General features: G+C 46.9%; 1 protein-coding gene across 1 annotated transcript in view; it reads left to right on the forward strand.

Annotated features, from left to right (window-relative positions):
* The window catches only part of pdzd2 (PDZ domain containing 2), a gene marked incomplete at its 5' end in the record, with an annotated part of 68,217 nt that overhangs the window by 21,391 nt on the left and 31,826 nt on the right, over positions 1-15,000 (forward strand). The window contains 4 exons of the mRNA XM_080852101.1: positions 3,507-4,026; positions 9,083-9,228; positions 12,196-12,328; positions 13,716-13,886. Coding sequence (XP_080708227.1) covers positions 3,507-4,026; positions 9,083-9,228; positions 12,196-12,328; positions 13,716-13,886 — 970 coding nt within the window. The remainder of the gene's footprint in view (positions 1-3,506; positions 4,027-9,082; positions 9,229-12,195; positions 12,329-13,715; positions 13,887-15,000) is intronic.

A 15,000-nucleotide genomic window follows, 5' to 3' on the forward strand; every position in this document is an offset into this window, starting at 1 on the left:
CCCGTCGGGAATTATTTTTGTAGAATGACCTCCGGACAATACATTATCCCTTACTTATTTATAGGAAAAGATGTAAAATTCCACGTTCTATTGGTTGGGGCTTTCCCACAGCAGCCAAACCTCTCATTGACACATGCAAGTACTCATGCCCGACAGCCTAGTGTTACCTAGTGCATTCCAGACCCACCCCTTCCATACTCACGATGGGTCAGGACATGTCAATACCAGGGACAACAACAGATACACCTTGAAGATTTCCCAATATCTCAGTGTCAGAACGATGCACTGCCTAATAATCATTCTCACTATACTATGGCATGCCACAGGCTTGGGGTAGAGGTTTCGGGGTGGAAGGGGTAACCCACTCAGGAATACAAACCTGGTTTGGGGTGAGGGTAAGAATAGGATACGAAATGGTACTGGCATTAGTCAGGTCTTAGACAGGAAGTTCCAAAGAATGTATCAAAACAACAATGCGTTTTTGAGTGTGCTCTGAAAAAAAGGTTTGCCCCGAAATAGTCCCTGTGATCTTGAGCTCTGAAATACAGGCTGCTGCCTCCTCCTCACACCTTCTCATTTGCCACAGCCAGCCTGTCGATCAGAGGCCAGTGCTTTCTCATTAGCGGACTCCCATGCTCAGCCTGAGCCTGAGCCAGACCAGCAGGCCCTCCTCTGGGCCTCAGTGTGTAATTTGGACATGGGTTTGGCACGCGGTCTCTTGCACATAACATATTTTCACTAAGTATCCATGACTGATAAATGCACGCTGCCAATTTGTAGACTGTTGACTAAAGTCACCTGCTATTCAAAGCGATGTTTGTGACAGGTACGTCACGTTGTTCTCTGCATCCACAAGTGATAAAAGCTGGTCACTGTCAGAGACCTTCAGGTTGGGACTCTCTGTTATTGATTTTGCTTGAATGCTGGGTTCACTTTGGTAGACAAGATGTATTGAACCATGACACTCCTGCTGCTGGTCGCTGACAGAGCAGAAATGTATTGCAGTTGTGTGAGAGTGAAAGTATATAAGTAAACTTAAACGACCAGAGAGAAGACTCTCCTTGCAGTATTTTCAGCCATCAAATACATCAAATACAAACAAACCAACAAGTTCGATAGCAGAGGCTGGGACAGTTTGGTTTTGAAATATGGGAATGAGAGGGGATGCACCTTGTTGATATATGACCAGAGAGGTAGAGGGGGATTCCAACACACTCTGCATGGCCAACTAGCATCACTTTATGAAAGAACAGATTTAGCCTCTGAAAGGTATTAAACAAGTTATTGAAAAGTGAGCTGTCACAGTCTACGTGCTGGAGTGCATTCTGGGCAACATTTTCAAAAATTCCATAAAAAAAATATTCCATGAAGGAATCTATATCAGTAAATAAAGTGTTTGGAATCCATTGGACTTGTTTAGCCATCCCCCAAAAAGGAGTCTTTGCCTAAATAGTTTTATAGTCAATCTCTCTGAAGTCTGCAACAACCCTGTTTATTTTGGTTTTGTCGACTCTCTTGTGGTCACTCTATTGTTTTGATCGAGTTTGGCCACCTCATTGTCTGTCTCGCCCTGGCCTTTTTTTCCTGGGTGTAAGCAAATCCTTTGTCAGTCCATTGCGTCACGGTGGTGAGCATCGCCCAGAGAATAGCGTCCCCCTAGTTAGGGTTTTTTGTGTTTCCCCGATGTGTGGCCAGGCTGGGGTTGTCCTTTAGGCGAGGTGTGTGTGTGTGTGTGTGTGTGTGTGTGTGTGTGTGTGTGTGGGTGTGTGTGTGTGTGTGTGTGTGGGTGTGTGTGAGTGTGTGTGTGTCTGTGAGTGTGTGTGTGTGAGTGTGTGTGTGTGTGTGTGAGTGTGTGTGTGTGTGTGTGTGTGTGTGTGTGTTTGTGTTTGTGTGTAAGGGGGGGGGGGGGGGGATCTGTAGCGCCCACAGTTACTGTCAGAGCTCCATGTGCTGATTGAAAGTGTGTCTGGCAAGCTGGAGGAAGAGGAGTCAGCCTCTGAGGAGGGAGAGGGAGAGAGATGAGTCACGCTGACAGCCTGCAGACACACAGAGAGGCCATCAGTGATGGGGACAGTCATGTTTGTGTCCTAAACTGAGTTCAAGGTTTGTAGTTCTCTTCCTGGTGTGCTGTGTGCAGGAAAGACAGCTGGGGGGGAGACTTGTTTTTCAGTCCTAGTGCTGTTTTCCTTCAGAAGCTTTACTTTCTGTTTATCACTTGTTGTTGAGAGTGTGTTGTCGTTTTTTATTTGAATTGCTCTGAAAACAGGATGAGAGTTTAGTTCATGTACTGTCTGTCATGTCATGTTGGTGGCAAGGCATTCCATCGCAGAGCACACAGCCCATGGAGGACGATCCTTCAGGTGTTGTTAAGTTAACTGTCTGAACAGGTAGCATGAATGATTAACCTTTTTTTTTTGTTTTGCTTTGGAAAGCCAATGCACTGAAGAAAGTTAATATGTTCCCACAATAAAGAGTGGTTGCCCTTTCTTCTCAAACGTCTGACTGAGGCACTGACAGGCTTGCAGAGTGTTATAAAGTCCCATGCTGAGAGTCTAAGTTGTTAACTAGGCTAATCTCTGCAACGATCAAGTGAACAAGGTTAGCAGGGACAGAGAGGAACGATAAACTGAGTTAGTATAGAGACACTGAATGAGAGAGAGTGAGAGAGAGAGAGAGAGAGAGAGAGAGAGAGAGAGAGAGAGAGAGAGAGGAAGCAAGAGAGAGGGAGAAGGAGTGAATATGAACACTGCAACAGTAAGCACATCCCCAAGGGTTATTCCAGGGCAAACTGCAGGACTACATGGGAAACACCTTCTTTCATCGCCATATCATTTTCAAGGGCATATTTCCCCTCTCCTCCGGTTCCTCTCTCTCTCTCTCTCTCTCTCTCACACTCTCTGTCTCTCTCTCTCTCTCTCTCTCTCTCTCTCTCCCTTTGCTCGTCTAGACGGAGTTTGGCACTGCGCGGCCAGCTTCCCTAATCATTATTACACTTCCTGTTTTTAGAGAGCACTTCAGCATATTGGCCAAAAGATGTTTTGTTCTGCAGGTTATGAGGGATTATGTCAGACAATGACCATCTCACCTCCCACACCAACCGCTTTGACAGGTGCTGGGTGTGCTTGCCTTGGTTCCCATGAGCTAGACACACAGCAGTACCCCATCCTCATGGTAGAATGGGAATAGAATAAGCCAAGACACACATGGGGAATGGGAGTCATTTTGTCTGCCAGGATTCATATGAGATTGCAACTGAATGAGCCTGCCCGTGTACAGCGGAGTGCCTAAAAGGTGGAAAAAGTATCACTGAGTTTTAGGCGTGTTCAAATGGTGTGATCCATTGAAAATAAACACAAATGGAAACAAAGGTTGAAGATGAAAATAAATGGAAATTAATTTCTCCAGTTTTTCCAAAATGATAGTTTTAACCTAGTTATTGTTCAGGTTTATATCTGTGTTTTCCCTCACTCTCTTTCTCTCTTTCTCCATACTCTGTCTTCCTGCAGTTACCTGGCAGACCAGTGCTGGAATGGCGGCTGCATCTACCTGATCATGTTGCGGAGGATCAAACGGAAGGCCCCTCTCCCTCCGTGCAACTGCAGCATCAGTGGCAGCGGGGGTGGGGGTGGCGGTAGTGTGGGTGTGGGTGTGGGGGACGGCCCTGCCGAGCCCAGGCCCAGCGCCCCGCCAGAGCCGGTGGGGAGCCCCACTCAGAACGGCAAGCGGTCGCGTAAGTTCGGCGTTATCTCCCGCTCCTCGCTCACGCGCGACAGCCGGGACAGCCGGGACTTTGAGCACGAGAATGGCTACGCCTCCACGGAGGCCGAGGCCACGCCCTCGGAGCCCAGCACCCCCATGGACACGCCCACTGAGGAGGGACCGCTCATTGGCCCTCCTTGCCCTCCGTCTTTCCCGCTGGCCAATCACATGGCCATAGGGAGCACAGCCACGCTGCCAGCCCGCCCCCGTGCGCGCCTCTCAGACAACTACAAGGCTGAGTCTCTGAGCAGCGAACCCTCCTGCCAGGTGAGATATACTGTCCTCATGTAACCCTCACTAAGTGAAGACTTGAGAGCCTCTCACTCTGCCTTTCAGGGCCTTGAAGAACCTGGCAAGAGTACTCCTGAAGCCCTTCTTTGATATATTCAGTTGATTGTGCTGTGATGAGTAATCTGACAAGTACCCGCACATGCCATACAGTATATGCATTCAGATTTCCACCTTTCTCTTTGAACTTATACCATATATACATATACTTTAAAGCCATTTCATCTTTGTTTTCGCAACATGGTTGCATTTTTTGCCTCTGTGTAAGGTCCAATGTGTCCAATCCTCCAAAATGAAAGAGTGGGACCTCTGCACTGGGGAAGGCAGAAGATATCTAGCATGGCTCCCAGCCGACTCCGTCAACTTGTCACCAGTTCCTTGTGATGGATCTGACCCCTTAACCAACTCCCTTCATGTGTGCGAACGGCCTATAAATAACAGCTGCTTGACATGGCTGCCCTCAGACACAGGGAGGGTTGGTCCATGCTGGTGGGGCTAATTTGTAGTTTGGGCTCGGCTCGCGCACACATGTGTTTCTGATCTGCACTTGCCCCCGAGGAGGCTTCCACTCCCCCTGTGTTTCAGAAGCAGCAGCAGCAACAGTGGGGCTGCTGACTCTAAATAAAGCCCCTGTTGCCCCAAAGACAGATGCCTCCATGTGTCTGTGCTAACCAACACCAATAGCAGCCGACCCTGGAGCTGCTCTGGCCCAGACCCGGCTATGATCCGGTGCGATCAGATGCGTACCGGGTCAGAGCCCTCTTTGCCTCAGCTACTCCGTGGGAGGGCTGAAGCCTGAGCATCTCCAGCATGTTCAGTCCCCTATGCTCCAAGAGGCCATGCTGAGGGGCTGGTGTAGGGGGCCCCAGAGTTAAGTCATTAGCTGAGAACCACATCAGAGAGGGAGGCAGATGGGGGGTTGGGGGGATCAGAGCTCTACACTGCTGTAATGACTTGCCTGGTTTGTGAGATGGGTGGTTAACAGAGTACAGACTCTTCCTCAGAGTTTTTTTTTTAATCTTCCTTGACATTGTGTGGGGACAGTCTATAGTCTCATTTTATATCATGTTTTATACTAGTTTAGCACTAATTATTGTTATTTTCGATGTCGCATTGCTCTGGGTAAGTGAGCTAAGCATGGTGGACTAGGTTCGATGGTGACATCATTACACTCTGTCCGGATTATTGTTAAAGGAGTGTGCACATGTGGTTGCATTAGAACCCCAAAGCTGAAGATTTTGTGAGCTCTTTTGTGCAAGACTCAAGACTCTACAAGTAAATCTGACTGAGCTTCTTGATCCTGCTCCGTTTGTACACGCATGGGCATTAGCAGTGAGAGCACCCATAGTAGCAGGCACACAAATAAAATCCAGAGCCCATTATGGATTAAGTCATGGAAGATACCGGAACAGCTCTCTCTTTTCGGAAAATTGCTGTAAGTGATACACGTATTTGAGTTGAAAATTGACTGTGGTACCAAAATGGGCTCAGTCATTGGCTCCAAAATTTGACCAACCAGTGCACAGCATCTCTCCAGGTGTCCAATTAACTTCAAGTGATCTTATAATCCAGGCTTTACCTGAAACATCGTCACAGGAATAGTTCATCCTTACCTTTGGCTGTAGGTTGACATCAGGCTTCTGCAATTACACCTTATTCTTTTTGGTCAGATTTGACATCTTACATTTGACATTGTCATGGTTGAAAATCTTGAGTTTTGGGGGGGATCATCATATCCCTTTGCAAACTTAAAGCAAACAACACGTGCTTGGGAAGCATCAGAGCATTACGGTGCAAACCCATGACACCTTTATGAGCGACGCTCATAAATTTAGATTTCTAAACCCCATGCATTTCAACGGGAGCCAATCCATTGTGACGTAGTTTTGGGCGACCAATAACATTTCGAACATGTTGAAATGTATGCAAATGAGGAGCGATTTTTACCGGCAGAGGCCAATGAGATTGTTTGGTGTCGTCTCTGACGGTTTGAAAATTGTAGGACTGTGGCATCGTTTGGTCGTTTAATTTGCTAAAAAGAAAGGCTTGAATGGCATTGTAAGGGCTTGTTGTTGCTCCTGGTATGTTATATATTTAATCCTGGGCTTATTTGAACACAATGACAGTTTTGATATAAAGACAAGTGACTAGATAGCTTCTAACTGACTAGCCTGCTCACTAGCTCACTAGTCCAGTCTGTTATGCTATTTCCACAAGCTACACCACGGCCACTCAAAGCGATGGAAGCATATCGCGTCGCTGTCATGGGTTTGCACCGTTAGAGCCAATCTTTGGATGATCCACTGTTGATTTCTCATGCTGAGGCTTGGTGAGTCATATAACTGTCGGTAGCGGCATTATAAAACAACCTGCCACTCCATCTGAGGTGTGGAGTAGTACCGTGGGAACAAGACCTCTCATCTGACAACACCATTCCTCACTGTCAGTGACTCACCTCCGCCTGTGGGGTGTAATCACTGGCCTCCACCTCCGCTATCCTGTAGCTTACATCTCCCACCTCACCTCTCCACCCTGCAGCTACTCCTTCAGAGACATGGGACTAGCTCAGACCTGCCCACTGGGTGGGTTGGGATTCTGAGGCGGTTTACTCAGCATGCCTGCCTCTTTGCGAACATCACATGTCCTGGCTGCTTTCTAAGGGTTTATGCACGCAGTTGGATTAGCGTGCTAACTAAATAGAGAAGGAAAACACCTAAATCCCTGAAAGCTCTTCACTGAGTCAGTTGACAGTAACATATTAAAGTATTTTGCTCCTGGTGGGGGGGTTGTAGCACACCACCACAGGCTTGTGGGAAGGAGCACGCACGCTGACGCAGGCTATTGGAAGGATGTGTTTGTCTTCTTCTTGGTTTTAATTGAATTTGAATTTTTTTCTATTTTCTGATATCGCTCTGAGAATCTCTAAACTGTAATTTCATGTTGCCCCTAAGTTTACATAAATGTCAGAAAGAGATAGTAAACCAGCCTGCAGTTTAACTAAGGTGGTCTTTTAAGTGCACACGTTATGCTAATCATATGCTAATGCTAGTGGTATCCTTCCCCTGATGGTTAGAGGTGTCTGTAGGCTACTAATGACTTGATTACTTGAGTGTTTATGTAATGCTTCAGTCAGTACCTTACCATGACTACGCTCATTCACAAACTCTGTGTGGGTTATGTACACTGGACAGATACAACCCTCAGGTTTTTCCATGATGCACAGTGAACCCTCACTATGGGGACACTTCTAAATGGACCCTCCCTTTCTGTAGCGTAATTGAACGCGTTTGATGTGCGCTCATTAGCATCAGAAAGAGTCTGTGGCGCTCCGCGTCCTTTTCATGTGGTCCAGATGACCATTGTGGTCAACGTGGCACATTAATGAAGAGGGTTGTAGGCTGAGGCTTAATAAACGTACCGCTGATGTCCCTGGAGGAGGAGAAGGGAAGGGAGGGGGTTCAATAACACTGGAGGTGGGACCTGAGAAGTCAATGACTCTGCCACACCCACCTTTAAATGAAACGAGAAAAATCATCTTCATCCGTATGGGAAAATTGTATGTCTTTCCTACACTTAATGTAAACACAAGGAACATAGGGGGGGGGATAGGAAAGCAGGGAATAGACTAAGCTCGCCGCATGGAAAAGGAACAGGATGAATTGCTGAACCTCTCTAGGACACTGAGTTCGGAAAGTTCATCCCTTTTGCTGCTTTTTCTCTTCTTACACACACACACACACACACACACACACACACACTTGCACGCGCACACACACACTTCGACCACCAAAGAGCAAAGCTGCTCCTCTCTAATCTTTCACAGAAGACAAAGACGAAGAGGCGGTAGAGGAAGAAGAGCAGGGGGTTTTGTGAGCCAGCTCAGTGACTGAGCATGGCCCCATGGCTGACTTAAGTCATGGCTGACTTAACCATGGCAGAGCAGGGGAAGCACACAGGCCACTCTGCACAGAGTGACTCAGCTCACACATCCACACATCATTCACATCACACACATCACACACACACCACACACATCACACAGATCATAGCCCAGCCTCTCACAGTGCCCTGTTCTGGTTCCAGTATATTTGTAGAACGTAGAACATATACATGTATAGTGGGATATGCAGTTACTACCTACCAACACACACATACTATTTGTATGATCACAAATATGAAAGTAGGTCCTAGCACAGGTCCAACTGATCAGACCCAACAATGCTGGCAGTGAAACTTGAACCGGCACTTGAAGGCTTCAAAACCCAAACTCCCCACCCAATGTATTTTTAGGGATGTTTTCGAAGATGTGTCATTGAGTGCATTCACAAGTCTGTCCCGTCTACCTTTATTAGTCAATGTTCCGCATAATGGCACCCATAAGGGACGACCAACCTCCCCACATCGCGTTACTATTCCTTGGCGTCATTAATAGCCACGGACAGCTTGGGATTAATGATGTTCAGCTCAGACTGAAGCTCGACGGCGGGGGCCGTTTCAGGCTCCAGTGGCTGTCAGACACAGTTGCTGCTAAATGCTCTTCAGGTATTATTTATAGATAGCCTGAAAAGGAAGCAGACGAGATCAAATGGATTCATCTCAGCTGAGCTGGAAAATACGTCAGACCTCTTGCCTCCAAACCTGCACAAAGAACCAGATAAAGTTTCTGAGGGGAAAGGGAAAACGTGCTGTCAAAAATAAGGAAAGGAAAAACAGTAGTGATTCACAGAATGGTGTGATATACTTTGAGGATGTGAGGCTTTTGTTTGGGTGTCTTTTCCTGTCTTACACTAGCTAAAGCAGTGTGATTGTCCGTAAGAAGGGGAAGGAAATGGGGGAGACTTTATGTAACGCTTGGAATATGTCAAGAACTGTCTCATGTTACCTTAAGGATGGATTTATATGAAGAAGAGTGAGTGTGAGTTCCAAGGTTAGGTTGTATAGAGGAGGCTCGATATTGTTAAATCATTAAAATATGCCAACTTCTCTCTCTCCCTCCCTCTCCTTCTCTCTCTCTCCCTCTCTATTTCTCTCTCAGCCCAGAGAAGGGAGTCGCATATGGAAGATGCACATGGTGAAGGGGCAGGACGGTTTAGGCATCCAGATCACCGGCGGCCGCGGCTCCAAGCGATCCCCTCACGGCATTGTCGTGGCCCACGTGGAGGAGGGAGGGGCTGCACAAAGGTAACTCACCCACGGCATCACATTCACGAGGTGTTATGGCAACGGACGCTTGGAGACGGCAACGGCACTCATCAGTTGCTTACGTGTATGCGCTTGTGGTGGTCTCTTAAAGGCCTTTCAGTCACCATATTCATCGTCATAGTCATCTTCAAACCAACAGTGATGCACAGCCTCTTCCCATAGACAGAGAGTTGCCAAGGTCATCACACATCACTGTCTGTGAGCTTTAGAAGGGGATGCAGTGGTCAAACATGCCAGCTCATCTGTCCAAAACCCAGCAAAGACATTGAAAATAAATTATTTGAATGAAATTATGGTTTTAAAGTTGCTGTGATGTTAAGAGCGTGTTCACCTGTTTTGCAAAATCAAGTATCAATTATCTTAGGATCTTGCACTTGCTCTTGCAGATTTAAGGAGCGATATGGAGTGAGTGTGTGGTTAGAAAAGCAGGTAGAATCATGCTGTCTGCAATTAGACACGTATATGCATTATCTCAACTGGATGTCAGCTCACCGCAAATTGTTCAGCAGTCTGCATATTTTGGCATAATAACGCTCAAACATGTCAGGGAATTTTGCTGACTTGCTTCCCTTTTCACAAATCATTAAAAGACCCTCTGGCAGAATTGTGGAAAAAACAACAACTTTATGGTTAATGAGCCAAACATTGATGTTGGACAAAAATCACTCATTCCCAAACAGTCCAAATGACCCCCCTGGGTGATATTTAAGCTTAATGGGGAACGTTTAGGGAGAAATGCTACGCCTTCTGCTTAAAGAGACGAGATTTAATATCAGGACGAATGTGGCCCTGAAATGTCTGGGTCGTCTTGAGGAATGCCTGATGAAGGCCTGGGCTATCTGAATGAGGGTGGGCTGTCTCTCTGACGGATAATAGGATAGGGAGCATGGCCAAGCTGGTCATGAATCAAACATTTAATATCTTTGTGGCTTTGCATGGAACTGTGGCCCCCATGGCAAACAATGAAAGTACAAATATGACCCACCAATGTGGGAGTTTATGAGAATAACCTTTTTTCGTTGGAATGCACAGACATGAGTCATGTCTGAATCGAGCCAATGACTGCTTTTCAGATCTCCCCCCCCCCCCGTCTCGCCTCTGTCTTAGGCCGAATCTCGATTCTTCCCCTTGCCCCTTTTGCTTTGTCTTGGTCTTGTCTTAACCCTAGCACTTGCAAGTGTAAGGGCCAAGGGCTGAAAACTTTCCCCTATGAAATGAGACCCCACTCGGTTTCGGGTACGTCATGCGTGACTGTATCAGCTATGAAACTAGCGATTTAAAAAAAGTCTAATGAAGAACATGGTTGCAAATATATATATGTATACAACTGTGTAGAGCACGAAACAAGACTGTCGTCATTTTTAAATTAATTATAAGCCAAAAATACTTACATGTAGTGTATGTAGCATCTAGCTGGCAAGCTACCATATAAGCCAATGGAGTGGTGGTATACGCGCTAATTGTATCCTAAAACTACCGTTTGAAAGCTTCAGTTAAGACCTACAATACTATGCATCGTTCGTGTAGCACATTTCAGATCAAACCGAGTCATTATAAACATATAAAAAGTTGTGTAGATAGCTTTATTCATGTAAAATATTCCTCGCTTCAAGCAGCCATGTTTTTTTTTAAATTCCCGAACTGGTTTCGCTATGTGCTCTGGGATAGCCCTTGGAGGAGCAAGTGAGCTCTCAAATCATCTTAAAAATAAGGGGTACATAGCACTCAATCTTATCCCTTAATCTTGATCAAATTGGGTATTGAGACACCACTAGCTCTCACATGAACGCGCAACTTCAAGGGTAAGGGGGAATATAAGGGGTAAGGGGAAGTATTGAGATTGGGCCTTATTCTTTCTGTTTCTGTCTCTCTCTCTCTCTCTCTCTCTTTCTCTCTCTCTCTAAACTGATGGTATATCATCAGTGGAAAAGGGTGGTCAGTTTAGCCTCTCTCTATGGGGACATTGAAGATGCAACACTTTGCTTCCTGTCTTACATAAGCCACTAAGGCAATCTCTTTCACATCAGGCCACCAGGGTCCAGAGAGAGAGAGAGAGAGAGAGAGAGATGGAGGGTGATTTGGCTTCAAGGAAAGCTTCAAAAATTGATAATGTGTTCACAGCCCGTCTGAAGTTTCTCTCCCCGTCCTCATTTCGTGTTCATTGGCTTGTGATGATGAATTAGACAGGCCGTTACTGTGGGCTAGCGCCACCCCGGGAGACCGTGATTACAGATCAGAGAACAGTTCAGACAGACACAGTTACAGACTCAGTTCTCCTCGGCATTGCAGCGGAACTGGGTTAGGCGCGCTTGAGTGACTGTGACATCTCTCTATACCGCCTCATCAGTAGAACGCTCCTCATTTAAAGCCAGTAGTGGGTGACACTAGAAAGTTGTGCCTATTTTCGTGACGCAGGCTTTCATCACATCAATCGGTAGTGGAGAAAGGCAATAATGACTCCAACAGAAATATCTGTTTCCAGTGAGGAGCTGTTAATGACCAAACTGACAAGCTGAGAAAACACACCTGATTTTACATGTTTAAACGTGGAAGACAGGTTAACCCAATAGACCTATAGCAAGGTCTTTTCAGCTTGGAGCTTTACCAAAGGAGAAGCAACAAAGCCAAATGTTTTGTTTTTCCTCCAACCATTGTACGTTTACTGATTACTGTAGCTCAGTGGGCAAGATGCTAACAATGCTACGAGACAGGATTTGACTCCCAGGGGCCGCACATACTGATGAACTGTATGCACACACACACACACACACACACACACACACACACACACACACGCAAGCCCATCAGATACACTCTAGTTGTTTTTTTAACTGTAAGCCGCTGTGGCACACAGCCAAATGACAAAGTGTGATTGGTTAATTTCTGTGCTGCTTGTGTGTGCTCCTGAATGTGCTGACTCTGTCCTTATTGTTGTGTTTGTGTCAGGGATGGCAGGCTGAAGGCAGGAGACGAGCTGTTGATGATTAACGGACAGTCACTGGTGGGGCTCTCACACAACGAAGCCGTGGCCATCCTGCGCACTGTGGCCGGCCTGGTGCAGCTGGTAGTGGCCAGCAGGGTGAGTGCTGACTCCCGCCCCAAGTCCACACACACACACACACACACACACACACACACACACACACACACACACACACACATACACACACACACACACACACACACACACACACACACACACACACACATATTCACACACATACACACACACACACACACACAGACACACACACACACACACACACACACACACACATACACACACACACACACACACATACACACACATACACACACACATATTCACACACACACATATTCACTCACACACACACACACACACACACACACACACACACACACACACACACACACACACACACACACACACACACACACACACACACACACACACACACACAGGGGCCTCACTGGACAATCTAAGAACACACAGGTTTTCCTTACACACTTGGGTGCCTGGGGTAGTCCATAGCGTCATTTTAAAAGGGTTACGATTTTTTAAGGAAAAAAGGTCCTTGAACCTTCATTTACACTTGAGGGGACAAGGTCTAAAGAAGTGTGCATTTTCAATAGGTACTACTTCCAATTATGCATATAAGTGCTCAAGGGTTATGTGTGCATGTGTCTGTATGATATACAGTGCATATAGAAGTGAAGGAAAAGGAGGGGAATGCAGCCCATGTAATGCAGCCCATAGTATGTATCCATATATTTAAATCCACATCTGTCAATGGTAAAATGCATGTCCTGTTATGCAAGCATATGAAAACTTAAAGCCCCAAGGATTTACATTGCATATGCTTTGCCTTAAATATCCAGATGGAATTAGATTTTGTGTTCTAGTGTGTCCACTACAGACATTTTTTTTCTCTCATAGCTGCCTCCTCAACATTCACTGACAGTTTAATTATAAAGTTACTTTTCCTGAACATCGTTCAGCTTAACTTCCAATCTGACCGAGTACCATGACTTTTCCCTCTGCAAATGGCTGCTGTTTATTTTGAACCAGACTCCTCATAGAGCTGATCATTGGCAGTCGAGTTTTTTCATTCTGCTTCTGTCTACTTATCGGCATATACAAGATGGTGCCGTGAGGTAACACCGTACTCCTTTGGTGTTATTCCTCTCATTGTATTTAGCTAAAACAGTTTTGCACATGGCTGGATTTTAAACCATCCCGCGGGGAGCTGCTGCTGCTGCTGCTGCTACTCCTGCCTGAGAGATCTGAAAAATTGAAGAGGAAATCTTTAATGGGCTGCAGGGGGGAAAAAAAGCAGCTAGCTTTCAGAGATAAGAGTTACAAATACACACACGCTCAATATACACTCGTTGAACTCACACACAAACGCACACACACACCACCTTCCCCTCTCTCATCCTCTCCACTCTCTCTCTATATTCTTTCCTTCCATTTCATCGTCCAGGACGAGTCGGAGGTGGACTTCCACAAGTACCCGTCCACCAGCCTGCCTGACCTGGTGAGCACATGCCAGTCCCAGGACGCTTCGCCCTCCCCCAACGAGGACAAGGAGAACATGGAGCCGGAAGCGGAGGACGTGACCGCCAGCAGCCTCTCGCTGGCCACACACGAGTCGGTACGTCTGCGCCTGCTTGCCCAGCGGAGCGGAGAGGGCTGCACGACATGTCTGTTATCTGCTGTCTCCATCTCCGTTGTGTGGCACTCTCTCTGTGTGTGTGTGTGTGTCTGTGTGTATGTGTGTGTGTGTGGTATACACATGTCTAAGTATTCCAAAATATTTCAGTTGTTCTTGTTAAAAAGAAGTGAATGTTTGTGTTGAGAGTGTGTACGTGAGCACAGACGCATGAAGCCGAAAAAACAAATCACTCTGCATCTCCCACATGGTTTTGTTAGCTACACCACCACCCACCACGTGTACGTTTTAACCACTTGCACCCCCACAAATTTACAGAAAACAGTTTCTAGTCTAGGCACCGTTGTTTTGGGTGCACAACAACTGACATCTGATCAGTTTGTGTCACTGGGAGTCTCGCCCTTTTAATGGGCCAGCAAATCATCCACTACCTTCCGAGCTATACTCAGCCACTCAGGTCGCCTGTGTTTTAATACGTGGCCTGCCTCCGACTCACGGGAGTGCTCCACAATGCGGCACGGTGCAGCTTCGGATGAGGAATTATTCATCCTCTGTGGTGCTGCCGCACGCCCTCGCATTCGCTGAGTGCTGTCACTCCGCGTTAAACTTTAAACGAGCCACAGCGCGGCGGGAAGGCAGGGGAAAAGAGCCGGAGGAGCAGGGACGACCCTTACCCGAGCGACCGATCAGTCCAGGGCAGTGAAGGGGGCACATGGGGAGGTGCTTGGCCTGTCCTGTTTTCCGTGGTCCTGCTTAGTTGAGAGATGCTGGGCTGTGTGATTATAATGGGGAGATGCAAGAGGAAGAGGAGCAGAGTGAAAAAGTGTAGAGGAGAGGAGAGGAGAGGAGAGGAGAGGAGTGTAGAGGAGAGGAGAGGAGAGGAGAGGAGTGTAGAGGAGAGGAGAGGAGAGGAGAGGAGAGGAGAGGAGAGGAGAGGAGAGGAGTGTAGAGGAGAGGAGAGGAGAGGAGTGTAGAGGAGAGGAGAGGAGAGGAGAGGAGAGGAGAGGAGTGTAGAGGAGAGGAGAGGAGAGGAGAGGAGTGTTGAGGAGAGGAGAGGAGGGGAGAGGAGAGGAGAGGAGTGTAGAGGAGAGGAGAG

The sequence above is a fragment of the Sprattus sprattus genome (genome assembly GCF_963457725.1).
Source record: "Sprattus sprattus genome assembly, chromosome: 15".
In the NCBI taxonomy this organism is placed as follows: Eukaryota; Metazoa; Chordata; class Actinopteri; order Clupeiformes; family Clupeidae; genus Sprattus; species Sprattus sprattus.